General features: G+C 46.5%; 3 protein-coding genes across 3 annotated transcripts; 2 read left to right on the top strand and 1 right to left on the bottom strand.

Annotated features, from left to right (window-relative positions):
* Positions 1 to 3168: 3168 nt before the first annotated feature.
* Positions 3169 to 4755, top strand: TPPP2 (tubulin polymerization promoting protein family member 2). The gene is made up of 3 exons (XM_046009917.1): positions 3169 to 3357; positions 3617 to 3770; positions 4506 to 4755. Exons 1-3 carry the CDS (start codon positions 3185 to 3187, stop codon positions 4692 to 4694), a joined length of 516 nt encoding a protein of 171 aa, XP_045865873.1. The 5' UTR covers positions 3169 to 3184; the 3' UTR covers positions 4695 to 4755.
* A 2076-nt stretch (positions 4756 to 6831) lies between these two features.
* Positions 6832 to 9014, bottom strand: RNASE13 (ribonuclease A family member 13 (inactive)). Its single transcript, XM_046009810.1, has 3 exons — positions 8986 to 9014; positions 7533 to 8077; positions 6832 to 7352 (listed from the first exon to the last, which is right to left on the bottom strand). The coding sequence occupies exon 3, from the start codon at positions 7342 to 7344 to the stop codon at positions 6883 to 6885; it is 462 nt and encodes a 153-aa protein (XP_045865766.1). The 5' UTR covers positions 7345 to 7352; positions 7533 to 8077; positions 8986 to 9014; the 3' UTR covers positions 6832 to 6882.
* A 7459-nt stretch (positions 9015 to 16473) lies between these two features.
* Positions 16474 to 17154, top strand: LOC123943315 (ribonuclease 7-like). Its single transcript, XM_046007365.1, is given in 3 exon segments — positions 16474 to 16728; positions 16730 to 16850; positions 17051 to 17154. Coding segments are annotated over 3 exon segments (480 nt in total).
* The last annotated feature ends 5598 nt before the right edge of the window (positions 17155 to 22752 follow it).

Here is a 22752-nt window from a genome sequence, read left to right as displayed (position 1 = left end):
AAACTGGCCCAGAAGCTGGGCATCCTGGCAGCTTGCCTAGTCCCCTCTCCCCTCTGGATGCCAGTTTAACACTCTCCTGGACAAGGAAAAGCTTGCTGGCATTGGGATCATAGATAAGCTGTGTAAGACAGCAGAGAGATCTCACCAGCCCTCCTGGTGAGCTGAGCTGAGGAAGAAAGAATGCCCTCCTGGTGAGCTGAGCTGAGGAAGAAAGAATGCCCAGAGCAAGATCCTCCGCCTTCCCTGCCACCATCTCAGATGTGTCTAAAGTAGTATTACTTGGAGTGGGGGAGGGAAGGACCTGGAGGTTCCAGCATCTAAATTCGTCTCTGGGTCAGGATGACTCAGGGGGAACCTGATAAGGGGCCTACGCAGGGGCGTGTGGCGGGTAGGAGGTGGGAAATTTCCACTGGGATCTGTTTGCTTCAGCCGCCTAGGGGTCTCAGACTCCCAGAGGCAAAAATGAGGCAGAAGCCCTAAGGTAGGGTTCTTCTCCACCAGGGCAGGTCCCAGGACAGCTCAGCTCTAAGTGGCCCAACCAGGGTAATCTCTCTCTAACCCTTGGGCCAGAAGCAGCTTCAAACTATACCTTCAGTGAAGCGACACTTTTAAGTACCTACTGTGCTCAAGCCAGTGTATGCATGCAATTCCGAGAATTGTGGCAAGTAGTCATACATGACCTCTCTAGAAGTTTATGGTGGAGTAGGTGGAAGAAGTAATAAATATGAAAAATGTTAAGAAAAATTATGCTTATACAAGATTAATTGTTTAGGCAATAAATCCTATGGCAATCATTTCCCACCCTTCTCAAGTGGGAGATCAGAGATTTCCATTCCCACTTGATGGTTTCAGTATCCTCTGATGGAGACAAACCATGAATTCAGCAATACTTTTAAATGAGTTTGTAGAGAATTCTTTTTTAAAAGATTTTTATTTTTAAGTCATCTCTACATCCAAAGTGAGGCTCGAACTTAAACCCCAAGATCAAGAGTCATATATTCTACTAACCAAGCCAGCTAGACACCCCAGTTTGTATAAAATTCTGATAATGGTAACACCTATGTATATAGTAATATCTATGTGTGCAAAGCATATTATTTTTTCAGTTGATGATTAGTGTTCTGTGTACATATAGATTCCAGGGGTCCTTGCAATAATTCAGAAATCCTTTCCCCAGGAGACTACAGCCTACAGGCTAGGAACCATTATCTTGGTATAATTCAGAGGAAGAAAAGGGTTTTGTTCCCATGGTGTACCACCCCATGAGGAGTACAACCACAGTGTATTTGAGTGGGAGAGAGGAACATTGTATCCAGGAAGAAAGAGAGCATGAGGGAAAGTTTGAGGGCAGAAATACACAAGTTACTTTGAAGAATTGAATATTAACTACTATGTGCAAGGTACTTCCTATATATTATTCTACAGTACTATTATTGTCTTCACAGTACCGGTGAGGAACTGAATGAGGCTCAGAGATTTCTGTAACAGAAGCCTTAGTCACTTGCCCAAGGTCAACCAACTAGTGCTGTAAATGACAAACCCAGAACTCAAATCCCCACCCAGATTTATTCCACTCCAAGGCTATGCTCTTGCCACTGAGGTAGACTGTCAAGCCATATGGTCCCTGATGAATTAACACTAATGAGAGATGGGTGTTGTTTGGTAAAATTGTGACCCTAGGATGAAAGTCCTTGAATGATAGGCACAGAGTCTTGGCACTGGAGATCCTTAGAGTGTTCTTGAGCAGGATTAATGGATAAAAAATAGTTTTGTGAAAATTAATCTGATGGGTGAGTGATAAAGATGAATTATGGGGGGGGCATTCCACTTAGGAGAGAGATTTTCTTTCGTTCTTTCTTTCTTTTAAAGATTTATTTATTTTAGGGGCGGAGAAGAGCAGAGGGAGAGAGAATCTTCAGCAGACTCCCCACAGTGTGAGGGGCACAACGACAGGCAGGCTTAACCCCACAACCCTGAGATCAGGACCTGATCTGATATCAAGAGTTAATCAACTCAACTGACTCAGTCACCCAGGTGCCCCTAGGAGAGAGATCCTTTAGAAGCCAGGGAAATCAACTAGATAGGAGATAACAAGAGCTTGACTAAATGTGGGAGCAATAGGAATGGAAAGAGAGGGTTTGTTAGACAAGGAAGTGACATTCACAGAAATTGGTGGCTGAATAGAAGGGAAGGGGAGGTAAGTCACCAACCCAGTTGCTCTATTTAAGAATTCCTAAAGTTCATCCATCTATATGGCTTCTAGCCAGAGAACAGTTTGAAGAGAAATCCCTGACCTGCACAGAAGCTTATCTGGAAGATTTTCAGAGTCTGAGACTCACCCTCACTCTGACTTCACTCACCTTGACCCACCCAGATCTGTCATACCCCAAAGCCTGTGCTCTTTCTATGTCGGGCCCAACACTGGAAGCCATTTAAAGTTCTTATTGAGGTTGGTCTGCCAAAGCCACTGGGATTCTCCATGTCGGTCACTATCCTGAGCTCAAGACTAAAAAGGAGGGCACTGTTGGACTTATGCCAACCTGTTTTCATTAACCCCTTCCCACGGCTCCTCTCAGCTCTTTGGGGCAGAGTATAAACCAATTTGACCAGGACCCAGAAGACTGGGTCAGGCTGGGCTGGAATGATGAGGGAGAGCTTGATCAACTGGACAGATCAGAAGGTTGGCAGCTCGCTCAATGTAGCATGCAAAGTGGGGAAAAGAAAAGACCCCTCTACCAAGACTAGGGATGTCTCTGGGCGTGATGTCACATAAACACTGCTGAGGTCATAGAAACTTCCCTCTCCTCCCCTGTCTGTTTCCCCATTGCCACACAGTCTCTCCAGTCAACCAGCTCCCACATACGTGCACACACATAAACAAAGGCTGGGAAGGGTCAGACACCATCCGGGTACTCTTAGGTGCACAAAAGTGGTGGGGAAGTGGGTGGTAGTGGTGATTATTCAGCACGTAGGATCCACACTAATACCCCTAGTGCTGGAACAGTAGGTAGGATGTGAGGGAGGGGGACGAGGAAAGAGAGGGACAGGGAAGAGGGACTTTGTTCCTATTACTGATCCTGATTTTATCTTAACCCCCATCCTTATTACTCCTCAGTCCTCCCATCCCCTCCTCCTTCACCCCCAAGTCTCCCCCCCTACTCTCCTCCCCCACCTCCAGTTGATTATGGCATCAGAAGCAGGGAGAACATTCCAGCGGTTTGCTGTCTTCGGAGAATCGTCGAGCAGTGGCGCTGAAATAAACAACAAAAACTTCTCTAAACTATGCAAAGACTGTGGCATCATGGATGGCAAGACAGTCACCTCCACTGATGTGGACATCGTATTCAGCAAAGTCAAGTAAGGGACCAGAGATGGGAGGTAGGGGTGGTGAGTAGAACCAACAAGACAGTGGGACATGGAAGGGCCCATGGGATAGAACACGCGTAGTGGGTCTACTGAGCACCTACTAAGTCCTTGGCCCTGTCCTCAGTGTCCTGAGTGTCCTGTCCTCAGGACACTCAATGTCAAGAGGCCAATTCGAGTAAGGGGAGGGTTGGACCTCGGAAGGTGATGAGTTCATGTTCCAGAGTTTCTGGGTTTCTGTCTGACTAACCAGGGCCAAGAATGCCCGAACCATCACATTTCAACAGTTCCAGGAGGCAATGAAGGAACTAGGCCAGAAACGATTCAAGGACAAGAAACCAGATGAAGCTCTGGAGAGCATTTTTAAACTCATGGAAGGCAAGGATCCAGCTACCACTGGTGTTACTGTGAGTGACATGCTTCATCTCTCACCCTTGACCCTATTTCCCTAGATCCCTGCTGCCCCTGCCTCCCAATCCACCTACCAATGTTCCTCACCTCTACCATTAGTAATACTGTAGGGAGACAAGGCAGGAAGCCTCTGGTGCCCTGCTGGTATTGGAAGAGAGTTTAGAGATCATCTACTAGTTTCAGAGATGAGGAACTTGTGGCCCAGATAGGGGTCCACATCTATTTTAATAGTAAAATTTAGACTCATTCCCAAGTGTCCAGATGGCTTTGGGGGAATGCTTAGTGCAGAGGACTTGCTACTTGATCCCGACCTGTAATCTCTGACCTCCTGCCTCTCACCCACCATCTGTTCCCTATTTGTCCCCTCTCTATTTTAAGTTCCCTCTACTCTGGGTTTCAAATAAGGCCCTCCCAATAGGAGGAACCTTGCATATTGGATCTAGGGTTGATGTCCTCTGGCTGCAGCCTGGTCACAATAACTCCCTTGAAAATAGAAAAATCCACACACCACCCAAATGGGTTCCCATACACCGAACTCCTCCACTCTCATGTGTGGATGGCTCTTGTTACAGTTCTCACCCCTGGCTGCATCTGGGCCCTAGAGAAAGCAGCCCTATCCCAAAGGTAGAACAGAGTGATGAGTATTAGCAGAATCAGAGGCCATCTTTAGAGAAGGGGTGTGACATCAAAGGGGAGGAGAGGGATCAGACCCGTCCTCCTCTGGCTTGCAGAAAGCAACGACAGTGGGTGGGGTGAGCCGGCTGACGGACACCAGCAAATACACGGGCACCCACAAGGAGCGCTTTGACGAGAGTGGCAAGGGCAAAGGCATCGCAGGACGGGAAGAGACAACTGACAACTCAGGCTATGTGAGTGGCTACAAGGGTGCTGGCACCTATGACAAGAAGAGCAGCAAATAAGAAGTAGCCTCAACAACTAGGGTCAATCAGTCCTCAGCCCAGCATCTTAAACACCAGGGACCCTAGGGAACAATAAACATCCGTGTGTGCAGCAGCCAATGAGTTTTGTCTTCCATCAGGATGAGGGATAGATGGGCCTATCAATGCAGAGAGAAGAGAGAGCCCAAGAAGTCAGGGTTTCCAGTTCTGCACCCTTTCTCTACTTAGCCTCATGCCTCCCAGCCAGAAGTTAGCATTCCCTTCAACAACTGCTTCTAAGATCAGAGCTGAGGAATATATTTGGAGGTAAAAGACAAACCAGATGTGGCGGCAAAAAGTATGTGTGCCTTTGCTTTCATATGTCACTGGTATCCACTGTCCTTATCTCCCAGAGAAGAGTAGCAGTTCCTGATTTGACACCACCAGCCAGACCCTTCCCTGTCTCTCTACCTTTCTCATCTGTTGTAGTCCAGATTTTGTTGGAGAAATAGAAACTAGCTAAAATGGGCCAAGAACTTACTCAGGTTGACTACTATTATGAGTGTGTTTGAGCTGGGGGGATGAGAGAATCTATTTTTAACAACCAGCCCAGAACTGAGTTTTACCCCACCCAACCTCCATCGCAGTACACATGAAACAGAAGATCCTACTCACTGCTAAGGGTAACCCAGGAAGACAACCAGAGGTGGGTGGCCTCCAGGACTCCAAGAGTGGGAGTTCTAGTGTGCTGAGGAAAAAGGAATGAAATCAGAACTGATTTAGATGTGTTTTTATATTTTTATTTTGAAATGACTATAAAGTCACAGAAAGATGCAAAAAGAGTACAGAGAGGTCCCACATACCCCTCATCCCAGTTTCTTTCTTTTTTTAAAGATTTTATTTATTTATTTGACAGAGATTGACCCAGCAAGCGAGGGAGCACACAAGCAGGGGGAGTGGGAGAGGGAGAAGCAAGCTTCCCACAAAGCAGGGAGCCTGACACAGACCTTGATCCCAGGACCCTGGGATCATGTCTTTTTTTTTTAAAGATTTTTTTTTTTATTTCTTTATGTAACAGAGAGAGAGAGATCACAAGTAGGCAGAGAGGCAGGCAGAGAGAGAGGGGGAAGCAGGCTCCCTGCTGTGCAGAGAACCCGATGTGGGGCTCGATCCCAGGACCCTGAGATCATGACCTGAGCTGAAGGCAGAGGCTTAACCCACTGAGCCACCCAGGCGCCCCCTGGGATCATGTCTTGAGTGGAAGGCAGATGCTTAACGACTGAGCCACCCAGGCGCCCCTCCTTTACCCCAGTTTCACCCAGTGGTTTTGTCTTACATTACTCAGATGTGGTTTTAAAACCTTCCATGACTACAGCCAGGCTCACCTCAGCTCTGTCCTGTCAGCGGCAGATCTTGGATTTGGTGGGGAGATGTATCAAGAAGCTTTTGGAAGAAAAGGGATGCAGTAATCTTGGGGAGAACAGGTCAGAGAAGGTAACTTGAAACTCCAGTGAGTCACAGTGAGAAGGGTGGAAGGAAAAAGGGTCAGAGAAAGGAAGACAGGGTAACTACAGGAGGTTGGGAATGTCAGAGAAAGACTACCCTGGGCTCTGTGGTAGAGGAGAAGGGAAAGAACAGGTGATGAGGAGAGAAGATCAATGATTTCATAGAGAGGAACAGACTGGGAACTGAGGATTTCTGGAGAAGTGAGGCTAGAATGAGTCTAAGGGTCTCAGGGAGGTCCCTGAAGCTAGAGGTACCTACTGTGTAGCTGAGTGAGTGGAGAGTCCTAAGGGAGATGGGGAAAGCTAAGAAGAGAAGGCTGGTGGGGATGGGGAGTTGAGACATGGAGCTGGGTGCCTGTTGCCATGGTGTGAGCTGAGGCTCTGGGCCTCCATCCAGGATTCAGGATCTGGCCCAGTGGATGGATAGTCACTGCCAACTGGACACAGTCAGCTTCTTGGGTGGGTAAGACTGTCTTTGGGAGAGGGAGGATGGTAGGGGAAGAAAGGAGGTAAACAAGTTGGAAAGAGGCTACAAGGCCGTATAACTTTGCATGGTGACTGAAGCTCAAGACATTTGTCCTACCTTGCCTGTATCTCGGGAGGGGATTCTGCCTGCCTGTGAAGTCAGGAAGGAAGCCTTATACCAGGGATCAGAAGTTCGGGAGTAGGGTCAGGCTGGTGTGTGGTGGCAGTAGGGGGTGGTTCAGAATGAAAACCTTCCTTTCCTAGTAGAGGCCAATGATGCCTATCGGTTCAGCATCATTCTTCCCAGAACAGAGCAGGTAAAGCCTTTGGTTGGTTAGGGTGTCATTGTAGTGGCAGCTCGTGGGCGGTTGTCTAGAGACCAGAGAGCAGATCGTGACGGGGATGGCGTCCTCTGTGAGTGTGCAGAATTCATTGTAGTTCTCACAGAAGCTGTCACTGTACTTGCAGAACCCATTGATTTCTCTCCAGGGAGCATGCACCATGTAATGGATTTGGGGGCAATACCAACTCCATTTTCTGCCCCGCACATAGGCCATGAGACCATTACAATATCCCTGGAAGCCCTTTGGGTAGCTAACCCGGGGATAGTCGATGTGTAACATGCGGAAGTTTCTGATGGCGATCGGCACCTTGATGTCTTCAACCAGAGCTGGTCCTAGAACAAGCTGGAGAAACACAAGCCGAGCCACAGATGGTGCCATTCCTCCTGCTGGCAGAGTCAAGTAGTTAGAACCAGAGGTGGGTCTAGAGTGACTGTCTGCCCCTTCCCAGAGCCTCCAGCATTTCCCCATCCTTTCCCATGTGCCTTCCCCTATAACCTAACAGCTGGGCTCTACTTCAGAGTTCATCCAAATCAGGTCCTCATGTCCTAGAGAGAGGAGACACTTACCCAAGTTCACCCAGCTGGCCGGTCACCTTCAGCCACACCCCCAACAACTTTGGTCCACCCCGGGGCCTCAGCTTCACCCAGTCTGTGAACTATAACACTTACAGAATAAGAAATCCAACCAGTCCTTGGGTGAGCGACTCTTCCAGATTATCCCTGGCTCTGGTCAAACTTTCTGGTTAAAAAATGCAAAGGGGACAGAAGGAACAGGCTAAACTACTATTCTCTGACTTCTCTGGAGAAAGGACAGGAGCTGGAAGACCAGTGGTGCAGGAGCAGGAATTCTTCTTGCCTGAGGCCAAAGGCAGCCCAAAGGTGAGAAGGAACTAAAGAGTTCTCTGGACAATGACCAGTCTGGGAGGAGGGAGTGTCCCCTGAGTTTGAGGAGCCGCTGTGCTGAGGGGGTTGGATGGGTGGGAGGATAGAGACATTGCTGTCTGGTTTCCTCCTTTCTGCTGTCATCAGAACACTTAGTTCCAGCTCCTTGCCAGAAGGCTCGAAGTTCTTGGGTTTTCTTTGATGTTTTCTCTGGTCTGTAGGCCATGCTCCTGTGGAAAGGTGAGAAGGAAAGCACTGTCATGTTTCTGAGGAACAAAGTGCTGCTTATTCCTGACCCTCAGAGAACAAAGGGTCTGCCACTCATCCCACTCACCCTTGACCCGGAGGCCACACATGCACACAAGGGTCGCCCACTAGAGTGCTGGCTTGAGAATCAGAGACCTCATTGTGGACCCCTGCAGTCCCCATCATCACCTCCACTCTGGTCCCAATCACACTATTAGCCAACTCTCTTACCTACAACCTCAGGCCCTATCAGGGTCCAAGCACTCCCAGAAACCTATGCATGTTGACCCCGAAGCTTCCAACTTATCAGGTGGGATTAGACAGCACAGCCTGAACGTGAGGAAGTGTGGGCCCCCTGAGACCAGAGGATCAGATTCTTACTGTAGTTTGTCCTAACTCTCTTTGTCAACACTTGTTGCTTCTTGAGAACTAAAGAGCCTGCCAGCCATGGCCCTTGACTTCCACAGGCCTCTCCGCCTCACTTCCCTACAGGGTGTTGTCCAGGTGGTGGGCTTCACCGTAGGACAGCCTGCCATCCTTGTCCTGGAGAATGGAGCTAGGAGTCAGAACAAAGATCCCCAAGTGTTCCAAGGCCAATGTGTAGTTTGGGGGTGGTGCAGAGTACTGGAGGCATTGGGGATACTGGTGTTGCTCTTCCTGACAGCATTAACTGGAGTCCAGACTGAACCCATTCCCCCCAACAATTTGCTTCTCCTCCTATGTCATCTGTCTCCCATTTCCTCGGTTACCTATACGAGAAATCTGTGATACCTAGATCCTCCCCCTCCCTTACTCCACCTGTGGGGAGGCAGTGGCTGCAAGGTGGCCAAGAGCAAGGCTTTTGAGTCAAATAGACCAGAAATCCTGGCTGAATCCTGGCTCTGCTACTTACAGTCTGTGTATCGCCAATGTAAGTTTGCTAAAAAAAAAAAAAAAAAAAAAAAAAAAAAAAAACAAACCACTGTAAGTTGCAGTTTCTTCATCTAGTAATGGGAGTAATATTTTATACATCATGATGGCAGTATTAGAATTCATTACAATATATATATCAAGAGATTTTAGCCCAGTGCCTGGCACCTGGTGAGTACTTAATATGAGCATGAGTCCATTAGTCACGCAGCCCTAACATCTAAGACTGTTCCTGAAACTGTCCCTTCCATCCCTGTGTCTTTCCCTGCTCAGGCTCCCCCCTCTCCGCATCACATGAGCTCCAACTCCAGTAAGGCTCTACACCTCGTAGGACAGAAGACTCCCCATGACCCGACCCCCACCATGTCTCCAGCTACATCGCCGTCCATGACTGTTTCCCCATTTGTGCCACCCTCCACCCCCTCCACCATCCTGGCTTATGCCACCTCCTTTACCCAGGATGCTGTTCCTTCCCTCCTACCACTCTTACCCCCATCAGCTCCACTGAGCTAGTTCATGTGAAGACTCAACCTGCAAATCCCGTTTTAAAAGCTTCTGCTTGGAAGACCACCCTCTGGGAGGTGTGCACAGCCAAACAAGTGAATGTGAAGCCCACACACAGGCCAGTGGCTCATGTGTATCCTTCAGGCTAGGTCTATGGGCCAACACCAAGTGGAAGACTTGCAAGGAGCTGCCTGAGTCTGGCTGACTCGAGTGTTGGTTTTGAGGAAGTCTACTATTGTTCCCACCTCAAAGCATGCCTCCTCTTCCCTATTTTCTCAAGGCTGTAGCTTCCCTGAAAAGAGGAAGGGACTTTTCATGAAAGGTTCCTGGTCTTCCTCTTCCTTCATTCTGGTCTACCACCTGGACGCACAGTTACAGAAATGAAACAGCCCTTCATAGAGGAAAGAGTTCAGGACTTGATATCAGAAAACTTACTGAATTTTTGCTTCCTCATCTATGAAATAGGATGAATACTTTCCTTACCTCATGAGGCTGCAAGAAGAAAGTGAGATGGTCAAGATGAACATGACTTTTAACTATCGCACGGTATATAAACAATGTATAACTAGGTATGATCTTCTGGGTTCTACACCAACTAGTTTTTTCCCCCAACTCAATACCGGCAAAGCCTCTTTTATTTCCCAGATGATCCAAGTGACCTTCCTCATCCCAGCTCTGCCTCCTCTGACACCTGACTTAAAATTCATCTTCTATTTTCTTTCTATCACTAGCCATGCCCTGTGTCAATTACCTTAAAAAATTTTTTAATTAATATTTTAATTAAAGCTTTCTATTACTATTACTAGCCATGAAGCTTTCTATTACTAGCCATGCCCTGTGTCAATTACCTTAAAAAATTTTTTTAATTAATATTTTAAAGTTGTTAAATACCATCTGAAAAGCAAGCACTATGACAAATGCTGGGGGCAGTATAAAGGTAAATGAAACAGCTCCAGCCCAGATTACATGTATAACTTAGCAAGAAAGATGCACATATAAGCAGATGTTAGAAAGGCCTGAGCACAGGACAAGGAAAGGTGCTCAGTGTGCGATGGGCCTTCAGGTTCCAGACTGCAACTCTGGTGGCCTGGCCTTTAAAATCCTATCTTTGGGGCGCCTGGGTGGCTCAGTGGGTTAAAGCCTCTGCCTTCGGCTCGTGTCATGATCCCAGGGTCCTGGGATCGAGCCCCGCATCAAGCCCCACATTGGGCTCTCTGCTCAGCAGGGAGCCTGCTTCCCTTCCTCTCTCTCTGCTTGCCTCTCTGCCTACCTGTGATCTCTGTCTGTCAAATAAATAAGTAAAATCTTTAAGAAATAAAGAAAATAAAATCCTATCTTTGAGGTGTTGATCCATAGCATTACTGCTTTCATGCTAACATCCTTGTCATGGTTTCATCTGCTCCCGAAGCCTGAGGTTTGTGGAATTTGTTGCCTCATTACACTGGGCTTTACATACACAAGAATTACTCTAGAGATGAAGAAGCTAAGTTTGAGAGAGTAGTTTGCTCAAGGTCATATGTCTAATTTCGTAGTTCTCAAAGGGGGGCAAGGGTGGGCAATTTGGTCATGTTGGGGTGGTCACAACTGGGAGGGATTACTGGCATCTAGTGGGTAGAGGCCAGGGATGCCATTAAACATCCAACATTGCTCAAGGCAGCTCCTGCAACAAAGAATTATCTAGACCAAATGTAAACAGTGCTGAGGTTGAGAAACCCTGGTCTGGGGCACCTGGCTGGCTCAGTCAGAAGAGCATGCGACTCTTGATCTCAGGGTCTTGAGTTCAAGATCCACATTGGGTGCAGAGACTACTAAAAAATAAATAAATACACTTTTTAAAAAAAGAAAAGAAACCCTGGTCTAATGAGTGAATCAGATTTTCTAACAAGGGCAGAATTACTTATGCCTTATACATTGAAAAGGGTTGGCAATTCTCCAGAACTTAGAAATATTTTTGTTAGATTTTGCTTTTAGTAGTGATGGTTTTACTACCAGCAAGAAGAGCACTGAATGTTCACCACTGGAATGAGTGTTTTTGAGTTGTTTTTCTTGTAAGGGTGACCCTCTGCCTGTAGTCCTGTACACATTCTCTCCCTCCTTCCCTTCCCAGTGATAAGCATTTCCAGAACAAATAACTAGCATTCAGGTGCAGGAGTGATTCCCTGTGATTGAGGGGAACCCCAAGATTTTGCCCGGAGTGAACTTACCACAATCTCAGCAAGGTCACTTTTTGCCCTGTCCAACCGAAATTGATCCAACCAGCATAGTGTGTCATGGGCAGTTCCTGGGCTGTCCTTGAACCCAAAGGATTGCTTCATGCAGCTCAGCCTTCTTGTCATGACTTCACCTTAAGCCCAGGGTTGAAGTCCAGGAGCTGCACTGTCAGTTCCTCCATTTGCTAACCAGTGCTGAGGTTGCTGGTGGTCCCACCTGGGACTGGGATCATTCAGGGGCACAAATGAATGCCTTCTAACCCAAAAGTTGAATCAGTTAAGGATCATTTATATGCAAGGCACTAAGCTATCCCTGTGGAAAGTGGGAAAGAAGTATAATACAGATGATCCTTTTTTTCTGAAGATTAGATCATCTAAGTTGAAGGAAAATGATAAATACATATGAAGAAATAACCGATAATTCAAGGCAGAAAATTATACGTCTTGAAGACAGAATTGTGGGAATTTAGAGGTGAAGAAATCCCTCTGAATTGGGAGGATGGGAGCAAATTTTCTGTGTGGGGGGCAGGTCATCCTGGGACCTTGGGATGGATCTCAAGGTATGGTTAAGAGTTGAGTAGAGAGGAAGAGGATTATGAAAGGTATGCTTAAGAAAATAGAGAAAACCAGCTTGACTAGAATTGAGGCGCCTCGGTGGAAGAAAAGTCAGAGACAAAGTTCAAAAGATGGGTTTGCCAAATTGTGGCAGACCTTGAATATCAGGCTAAGGAACCTGAATTTTAGGTAGATAAAGGGGGGGCTGACAGTGGCTTCTGAGATAGAGTGACCTAATGAGGCCTTTCAATCCCAGAGTAGGTCCCCCTCTCCTACATCCTGGCTTGTCTAAAGGCGTTGGTCTGGGAGCCAAGGATTCCAACCTTCTGTCACTGCCGTCTCCTCCAGACCCGCAGCTGTTCCAGGAAAGGTCATGAGAATTCAAAGACCCAGAGCAAGTCTCACATCTGACCCCAACTTGCTGTTTGTTTCACTTTCTCTGTCTACAGAAATGAGCCCATTACCTTTATTTATCCTAGGAGAAACAAAATTAGGATAACAGAATTTGGATCTGCTCCTGCTTGGAGGGAAACTCTCATGGGCTTTCCATCGGTATCCAGAGGCTGTGTGGAACTCCGGAAGCGAGAGAGGCTGGCCTCTGAAGGGTGGGCACCAGTCCAGGCCCGGCCCTCCTCTCAGCCAGCTCCCCTCACCCCTCTCAGTGCAGGCCAGAGGAAGCAGCAGCTGTTGTCCTGTGGGGAAGACAGGCAGAGGTCCACCTGGCACTGCTGGGATTTTCACAACACCCGCCCCAGTGACTTTAAACTCACACACACGCACACGCGCAGGCATGCACGCATCCATGCATGGGCATGGGAGTAGCATGGCAGGGATTGGGCCAAGAGCTATGACTATGGCCATAGAACGAGGAGGCGAGCGTAGCTACCTCATCTCCCGGGATAGAGGCTGCTTGTGAGAGGGCCTTTCTTCCCTCCCATCCTCTCCCCCCATTTTGTCTTCTTGCTCACCCCTTTCTAATTTTTCTCTTTTCCCCTCTGCCAGACTCTCTGATCAGTCCTTGGCCTGATGCCTGACCTCTTTTGTTCTCCCTAATCTTGTCCCCCCTTCCTCCATCTTTTCCTCTTAGTCCTTAAATGGGGTGAAGGAGAACTGGCAAAATTATTCTCCCAAGTGCAAAGTGAAGCGGATCTTGGAGTCGAGAGAGTTGGGGCAAATCAATCAATAAACGAAATCACCTGCCTTATCCAAATAACTGAGGCAAAGTAAGGGTTTCAGCTCGAGTTGTAAAGGTGGTAGTTCCAACTCTTTAATTTTTGTATGCAAACCTAAACCTTTCCTCTCTCCCCTTTTGGCCTGAGATAGGAGGGTAGTGTTTGACTTCCACACAGCACACAAGCCGGCTTCTGGAGAATTCGGGGTAATGGACTTGAAGAGCAAACTAGGATAATTATAACGACAGGAAAACACAAGAGCACAGGGCAGTGCAAGTCGTGGTTTGGAAACATCTCACTCTAGAATAATGAGAAGTGAGGAGTCCCAGCTAAGAATTCAAATGAGCTCCTGGCCTCCCGCTCCCTCCCCTGAGTCGGGCCTCCAGTCCAGGACAGGCCTGTGCTGATCCGCATTCTGTCCACAGTCTGCTTTAAACCATGGATTTTATTTCCAAACATTTGCATCTCTACAGCAGCAGAGGCATAATTCTCCCTCCCGAAGTCCAAACAGCAGAGATTCAGGCTCCTTAACAAAGCAGCAAATGCTGTTCCCACAGCCAAGGCCTCCCTGGGAAGCCCAGGAACCAGAGGCCTGTGGGAACTTGCTCCTGGTTCTCGGTCCCCATCTAGCGGTGCTCGTCACCTCCAACATCGTTTTTCCTTCCAAAAATCATCCTCCGCACACCATCTGCTAAAATGATGTCCTCTGGCCTCAAAAATGAAAACCTTCTCTTACTGACTTAAACTTCTGACTTCTGGACCGGAACACAAACTTTACAATCCAGACCACTTTTAAGATTTTTTGTATTTATTTGAGAGAGAGCAAAAATGAGAGAGATCACAGAGGGAGTCTGCTTCTCCCTGCCAAGCCAAGAGCGTGTTGACATGGGCCTCCATCCCAGGACCCTGAGATGGTGACCCGAGCCCAACGCAGACATGTAACCCACTGAGCCATCCAGGCACCCACTCAAGACCATCTCTGTGGCTTTGCTCCAGTTACAATCTACACAACGGCCTTTCACTCCTCTGCTTAGAATGGCCTCCCACCTTCGGGGACCCTCCCCAGTGTGTGCAAAGTCAAAGTCACAGTCTTTGCTGGTCTCAGAGGCTTTCTATGATCTGGCCTCTCGGCGCTGTTCAATGTGGACCCTTCTTCCCCATAAGTTCACTTTCTCAAATTCACATCCTTGTCCCAGAAGGGCCCCCTTTAATGTCCCTACTTAAAAATCACTGCCTACCAACCTCCCTCTTCTCCTACCTATGTCTTTAGCAGTTATCATTTCAAGCAAAGGGTATATTTATTTTTCACTATCTTTCTCCTGGTGGAACGTAAGCTCCACAAAGGTAGGGATTTTTGTCTCTTTCATTCACTGATCTATCCCAAGCACCTCAGCACATGATAGGCACTTGAGAAATATTTGTTTACTCACTGCATAGGTGAACCTTAACCTGGTGTTCTGAGATCACCCAGTACTTACAGGTGAATCCTGAAAACAAAAGAACTGTTAATCTCAGTTTTCCAGATCTTCCCACCCACAGAGTGTGATACTTCTAATCCTCAGTGTCTCAGTGCTTCTGAGTGCCATCTGCCAAGCTCACTTGAGCACCCAGAGCAGTACCAACTCGGGCTCTCCGCACACCTATGACTACTGCAAGGGACGGGGCACACAAGAGCAAGGCCTAAGGCAGAATGAAGCAACCACCACCCCCAACAGCATTTCTGAATTTGGACAGTGTTTAAGTTTTGCCAATCTCAATGAAGTAGGAAGGAAGAGAATGAAGGATGAAAGGTGTTGGGAGCCTTCTCCAGGTAAAGCCAGGTGGCCCTGCTCCGGTGGCACCAAGGAGTGACCAGAGGAGTAAATCACTGCAGAATAGCTGAGTTGGGGTGGTGTTGGGCATTGTGACTGTGATGATTCGTCGGCTTCCCTGTCTCCTCCATCTCCATCTCCTCCAAAAGATAAGCAGGAAGACCTGATGACAAGAAATCATACCTAGCAATATTCAAGGCTATTCCCTCTGTTCCTCAGGTTAGAGAAAAAGTTATTCTTACCACCACAGGGATTGGCTCTTCCCAGAACCATGAACCAGAGATGTATATAGGAGATAAATGGTAGTTCTCCCTGAAATGCATTTGGGGTTGACACCTGGGTCAGGTGCTTTATTAGAGTCACTGAAACCATGTGGCCAGGGGCCAAATCTACTCTTGGAGCATGGGGAGTGACATTTCCTCATTGCTGAACCTGTTCAGGCAGGTACACTAGCTCCATAGGTATCCACTTATTTGGGACATCTAGGTGGAAAGGTACATATGTTTGATTAATTTCCTGATCCCCAACTGTACCCCATTCCGCCCCAAACAGAAGCAACATAGCTCAGGCCAGCTCTTAAGGAGTCAAAAGGCAAGTGATCTGAGGCCAGTGGCAGGTAAGGGCATCCTCAGCCCCAGAGCAGGAGCCGCCATGCAAGGACTCAGTGAGGAGGTGCGGACTGTGGAGAGACCTGGGTGAGGAGAGAGGACAGAGAAGGGATTCTGATCCTTCTGATCAGATCAGAACCCTTCTGGGTTCTGATGCAGGTGAGTGATGTGACAGACAAAGGAGGAGAGGATAAGGACACACATAGAGGAGAGAGGAGAGTGAGGTGGGGGATGGAGACATAGAATGGGGATCCGGGGGACATGGGGTGGTTTCATGCAGAGGATGAGACACAGAGCAAGGGAGAAGGACACAAGGGGGATGGGGCTTGAAGAAGTGACAGAACAAAGAGTGGGAGACAAGAAGGACAGGATGAGGGAAGACAGGCATATGGGGTGAGGGGGATGGGGTCACAGTGGGTGAGGAGGGCGAACAGAGCAGGAAGAAGGGTTGAGACACAGAGGGAGGGGAGAAGGAGACTTAGGGTAGAGTAACGGTGATGAGATAGAACACAGACGATGAGATAGAACACAGACAGAAAGACTAATTTCTCACCACCTGCTGTCTGTCCCCAGCAACCCAGCCCTCCATCCTGCCTGCTTCCCTATGAGAGATGGCAGCCATCAGAACAGGGTCTTGCCCTCTGCTGCTGCCCTTGCTGCTGTGGCTGTGGGTGCCTAAGGGTCCAGTCAGGGCCAAGCCCAGCAACGTGACCTCGGCTCTGTGGTTTGAAATTCAGCACGTGCAGCCCAGGCCCCAGGGAGGCAACACTGCAATGGGCAAGGTCAACAAGTACACAAAACACTGCAAACCCTTCAACACCTTCCTGCATCAGACCTTCTCCAGCGTGACCGCCACCTGTCACACCCCCCACGGCAGCCTGCAAAAAGGGTCGAAGAAACTGCCATCAGAGCAAAAACCGTGTCTCGCTGAGCACATGTGAGCTCACCTCAAGGAAGTACCCAGTGTGCAAACACCAAGAGAGGCGAGGTTGCTTCTTTTTTTTTTTTTTTAAGATTTTATTTATTTAGTTGACAGATAGAGATCACAAGTAGGTAGAGAAGCAAGCAGAGAGAGAGGAGGAAGCAGGCTCCCTGCAGAGCAGAGAGCCTGATGTGGGGCTCGATCCCAGAACCCTGGGATCAGGACCTGAGCCGAAGGCAGAGGTCTTAACCCACTGAGCCACCCAGGTGCCCCAAGGTTGCTTCTTAATATTGTGGCCTGTGTCCCTCCTGAGAAAGGGGACTCTAGGAAATTCAAGTTGGTTCCTGTGCACTTGGACAAAACCCTTTAGGTTTTCGGCCTTCCTCCCTCTTGTGCTACACCTGACTTCTCTCTCTAGTCCTCTAGGCCACTCCTCATATGCCCACAGGTTATCTTCCTCCCATTTCTTAGGGCCCTTCCTAGCTCAGTCTCTTCTGAGAGGGCTGAGCTCCAGAAGAGATGGCCTTTCCTCTTTCTGTGGCTGTTTTCCCAGGAGCTTATCCCCCAAGAGAGGGGCTGAGCAAGCTAGGAGTATGGGTTCCCTGGTCTATATGCCTTGGATCTCTCTCTCCTGACCCATCTTTTCACAGCAGCATGACAAGAGGAGGAAATGAAAGGACAAGGAGGATATGAAATTTATGGACAGAGCTGTTCCTGTTCCTGAACTAGGAATCTTCCACAACTAACATGCTGGTGACATGACCTGTGTGCATAGAGATGGCTAGAAAGAAAGAAAACGAAATACCACTCCATGTTTATACTATATAAATGTTAGGTTTTTCGTGGCATTGCCACATGAGTCCCTTGGGAAATAGACTCAAGAGGGATAATGGGCTTTCTTTGGGGGAGGAAATGGAGCTTTCAGAAAGTGCAATTAATTGAAGAGCTTGTCAAATTGGTTAGTAGCAGAACCTGGACTGGAACCTAGGTCTCCTTATTCAAAATACAGAGCACTTTGTGCTTGTCCCTTGGGCAAAAAAGGAGAGACCTCAGCAGAGACAAGAGAACTGGGTAAGAGTTCACCCATGAAGAAATGTACCCTGAGAGCTCTGAGGAGCCAGTTGCCCTGTGCCCGCTGCAATCAAGGTCACTAGCCCTCTAGCCAAGAGCTGTTTATGAGGTGTTCCAGGGATCTTAATTCATTCTCTCTCTGCCTCTCTAATTGGCCTCCCCTTTCTCTAGCCCACTGCTCTTCCGACCTGGGCCCCGGGCCTGGCTCTGGCTAAATCCCTTTGGCCTGAAGGCATAGGGTCAGGGGAGTGTCCCAGCTTCATCCCCCTGCTCCAGGATCACATTTCCCTTGACCTCAAGGGACTTCCGTGGCCCAGAGCCTGCTGGTCACAAACAGGCTGGTGGGAGCTGCCAGAGCTTCCTTCCTCTGATAATGATCTGTCCTGCCTCGGTGCTTCCCTGGCTCCCCACTCTGGCAGTCTGCCCAGGCCGGCGGGCTTGAGATGTGGAAATGCCATCTCCCAGTCCCCCTGGGCTGCAGACACCATTGCTCTGTCTCTAGTGAGTAGAACTGGAGAAGCTACGGCCTTACCTTGGGTCTCTTGTGAGGTGCCCACGTCCCAGCCCACCTCCATTGCCTGCAGTCCTGACCATCACTAGCCCCTTCTTTCTTTCCTTTATTTCAGCCCCAGACGAAGCGCATGATGCCCTATGCCTGCCCTACTTCACCATCCAGTTACCTTGTTAGACCTTCCCTTCCAAGCTGGGGCGTCTCTTCTCTTTTTGTCCCTCCCAGACACCGCCAGTTCTCCCTCACTCCTTACCAGAGTCAGAGCCAGTTTGGAGCCAGATTAAAATTGGGTGTAAATCTTGGTTGGCTCTGTCTTCCTGGCTATGTGACCTGGAGTAAACGAACGAACCTCTCTGCGGCTGTATTTTCATACAGTCGAATTACAGGAGTAATCCCACCTACCCAACAGGATTGCAGAAAGATTTAGAAATGACTTCTACGTCGCCTTAATCAGCCCTTGGCACTGGTAAGTATCTAATAATGGTCACTGGTAGCAGCAAATAGTAGTCTAGTCATATTCACCTTGGCAAGCATGCAGATTAAGGCAAATACCCCCACTCAGTTTTCCTTGAGGGCTTTCTCCTCCTAGAGTGATATTCTTGAGTAGGCTAGAGGACAAGTCTGCAAACAAAGTCCGGCTAGGTGGGCTGGGTGATTTGAGAGGAAGAGAGAAGGTAGGGAGGGGATGATCTAAGAAAAAGCCTAACACTGAACAATTCAAGCAGAGTGTGGGGCCAATGTATTGATGAGCCTTGAAGTAGAGATGCACTAAATACACATTGTAGCCAAATGCCAAATGACTGAGTATAATTCTATATATCCTATGGTCGTTATATTCTACATTTATCACTCTAAATAGATAATTTTTGACCGAGATGCATAGAAAAGCAAGATATTTAGGGGTATTGATTTTTCTTTATCCTTTTTTGTAAATTTTTATATATTTGTATAAACATAAATTGTATAAATTGATATTTATCATATAAATATAAATTATATATATTGACATTTTTTCTTATGGATATTATTGTTTTGAAGACACCCTCCACACAAAATTTTGAAGTGGCTAAAATGATGCTTTACTGCATACTCTCAAAATGAGAATTCCCAAATAAAACTTTTTCTTGATTCATTACCTAAATAGTATTAAATAACTAAAACTTCAGCATAATTCTAAAGTAATTTGTGGTGATGGAGTTCAGAATAATGGTATCCTGGGGAGCACTAACTGGGTAAGAAGTAAGCTGGAAATATTCTTTCTTGGTCTGGTTATGTTTACTTTGTCAGAAAACCCATTGAGCTGTATGCTTAAGGTTTGTGTACTTGACTGTATGTAAGTTATACCTCAAAAAAAAAATCCTCCTGAATGTACAGTTCTTTTTTATATATATTTTATTTGTTTATTTGACAGAGATCACAAGTAGGCAGAGAGGCAGGCAGAGAGAGAGGGGGAAACAGGCTCTTCGCTGAGCAGAGCGCCCGATGCTGGGCTCGATCCCAGGACCCTGAGACCATGACCTGAACCGAAGGCAGAGGCTTTAACCCACTGAGCCACCCAGGCGCCCCCTGAATGTACAGTTCTTAAGAATTATTTTATTTAACATGATAAATCTTAATATATCAATCAATTCTATAATGATTATGATATCATGGAATCATAGATAGAAGTAAGATATAATCTAATTTCTGTTGTTATGCCTTATACTATTTTTTTAATGTAATAGCACTTACGCTGTTTATTAAATTGTTATAAATACTTTTGGATCAAAAAGTATATAAGGATATTTTTAAAGTTATCCAGCTAATACACTATCTCCTTCTTTATATTAGGTCAACTAATTTTCCTATTTTATGTGAAAATTCTTCATTGTTTTCTATATAATATAAGCTTTGACAACCATTATTATAGCATTTTTCTTTTTCCTTTTTTTAAGATTTTACTTGTTTATTTGAGAGAGAGAGAGAGAACATGAACAGGGTGAGGGGCAGAGAGAGAAGCAGACTCCCTGCTGAGCAGGGAGAAGCAAGGCTTGATCCTGTACTCCAGGATCATGATCTGAGCCCAAAGACAGACATTTAACTGACTGAGCCACCCAGGAACCCCTAGACAATTTTTCTTAAAATAATAAATGTGCATTTATACTTCTACTGACTGATAGAATTTCAACATTTAAAAAAGTTCATAAGGAAAATTTCACTCTCAGGTTACATCTAGAGTGCTCACTAATATTTGAAAGTGATTCAGATATTAACAATGAATCCAAATGACTTGCCTTGTTCTCATTACTGATGCTTTAACTGATTGACAGTCACCCACTCCTTCACATGACCTTGATCACAACCAAGTTAACAGATGCCAAGAATAATGCTGAAATAAGCATTTGGTTATTCAGCTTTCCAAAGGTCAAATGTGAGGTCCAAAGTGAATAACAGGCTTGGGCCAATTACCAGGGCTGGCTGAAGCTTGATGTATTCCTACCTGAAACTTGAAGGGTGGGGAAAGGAGGCTGATTAGTTACTAAACCCTTCAGTTTCTGGGGGTAGGAGTTGGAGAGGGGAGGAGGGTGTGCAGGGGAACATGCCCAGCCTTGTGTAGGTTCCTTTAAAGAAAATTGTTTCAACCTGGACCTAAGGAGCAGTATGGGGCACCTGGGTGGCTCAGTCGGTTAAGTGTCTGATTCTCAATTTCTTCTCAGGTCATGATCTCAGGGTCTTGAGATGGGGCCCCATGTCAGGCTCTGGGCTCTGCTCTGGGCATGGAACCTGCTTAAGATTCTCTCTTCCTCTTCCTCTGCCCCACCCACCTGCTCACTTGTGTGTGCTCTGTCGAAAGAAAGAAAGAAAGAAAGAAAGAAAGAAAGAAAGAAAGAGGGAGTCCAGTAAAGAAAGTAACATAAGAACTGGTACTGGAGTGATCTACACGTCTATAAAGCTTTAGGCTCTTTTGGAAGATATTCATAAAATTAAAATGTTACAAGAGATTGTATCCACTGACCTCAGAGGTCATCTAGTCCAGCCTTCCCCATTTTGCAAATGAGAAAAGTAATACCCAGAGGACTTGAACACCTTGTCCAAGATCACATGGCTAGTTTAAGTAAGTACTCGGGCTTCTTGAACCAGTCCAGTGATATTTCCAAACTGGAATTCTATTTAATTATCCCAGATGGATCTTAGACATTTTCCAAAGTCAAATTCACTGTCCATGGTCTGGCAAATCAATCTGCAAATGGGTAGATTCCAAGACTTGAGAGAAAATTATGTTCATCCAAAAGAGGGTTTAGTGTCCGTAATCCCAGTGTGTTTACGTTTCTGCCTCTCACTCATGGACCACATCCCCTTCACCTGAATGTTCATATTGTGTCATTGAGATGGGAACAAAACAGTACCCAAGGACTTGGTTACAAACTAGTCAAGTATGTCCTTGGGCCATACCACTGTCTGTTGGAGACATGAATAAGGGCATGCTGCAAGAAAAAAGGTCTTCACTTTCCATCGGCTATTTGGAGCCAGGAGGAAAGCATTTGGCAGACCTCCAGGTGGGCCTGAGACATCCCCAAACATTTTATCATTGGTAAGGGTCACTATTCTTTACCTTCGAAGTTGGTGCATCCACGGCTGAGTTTTCATGGTCAACTAGACACAGAGCAATGTGTCTCAGACTTTTCCCTGAAGAGCTAGTAATGGCAAAGGAGAATTCATTAAAATACCTCAAGTGTTGCCCAACAAACATGAACCTTCTCTGAAGCCTCCTTCTTTCACTTAACTAATATTTTTAGAATAGCCATGTGCATAGATGTTTTATATGTTATCTTAAAATTTCATTTGTGGGTAATAAGAGATCAAAGCTAATTTCCTGGTTTGGATGGTTGTGCTGTGCTGATGTAGGCAAGGGAACTTGTAATTAGGAAGTACTCACTTTGGTATCAAGGGGTAATGGAACATCATGTCTGTAACCTATTCTCAAATAGTTCAGAAATGTTAATAATTGGGGAATCTGGTCAGAACATATAGGGGAGCTCTGTGTACTTTTTCTGAAACTTACTTATAAATTTGAGATTACTTCAAAGCAAAAACATTTTAAATTGTAAAAAAAATCTGTAATTTATTTGAATTTTTCAATATACTCCATCATACAGTTTTATTTTATGTAAAAATAATGTTTTAAATTACTTCCTCTTAAAAATAAATAAAATGGAAAAAAAAAACCAAAAAAAAAAAAATTACTTCCTCTTCCCACCCTCAAATAACTTCAGGAAAACTGGGAAAGAAGACAGCTTATGTGTCTTTGTATACCCCTCATATGTCTGCATTCAGTCAAAGGTAGGAGTACACTAGCCTTAATGGGGTTTTCCTTAACTTGCTCTCTGTGGGTCTGAGTCTCTGACC

The sequence above is a fragment of the Meles meles genome, chromosome 6 (assembly GCF_922984935.1).
Source record: "Meles meles chromosome 6, mMelMel3.1 paternal haplotype, whole genome shotgun sequence".
NCBI classification, from domain to species: Eukaryota; Metazoa; Chordata; class Mammalia; order Carnivora; family Mustelidae; genus Meles; species Meles meles.
Note: the sequence above shows the minus strand (reverse complement) of the source record. Positions and strands in the feature narration are given on the sequence as shown.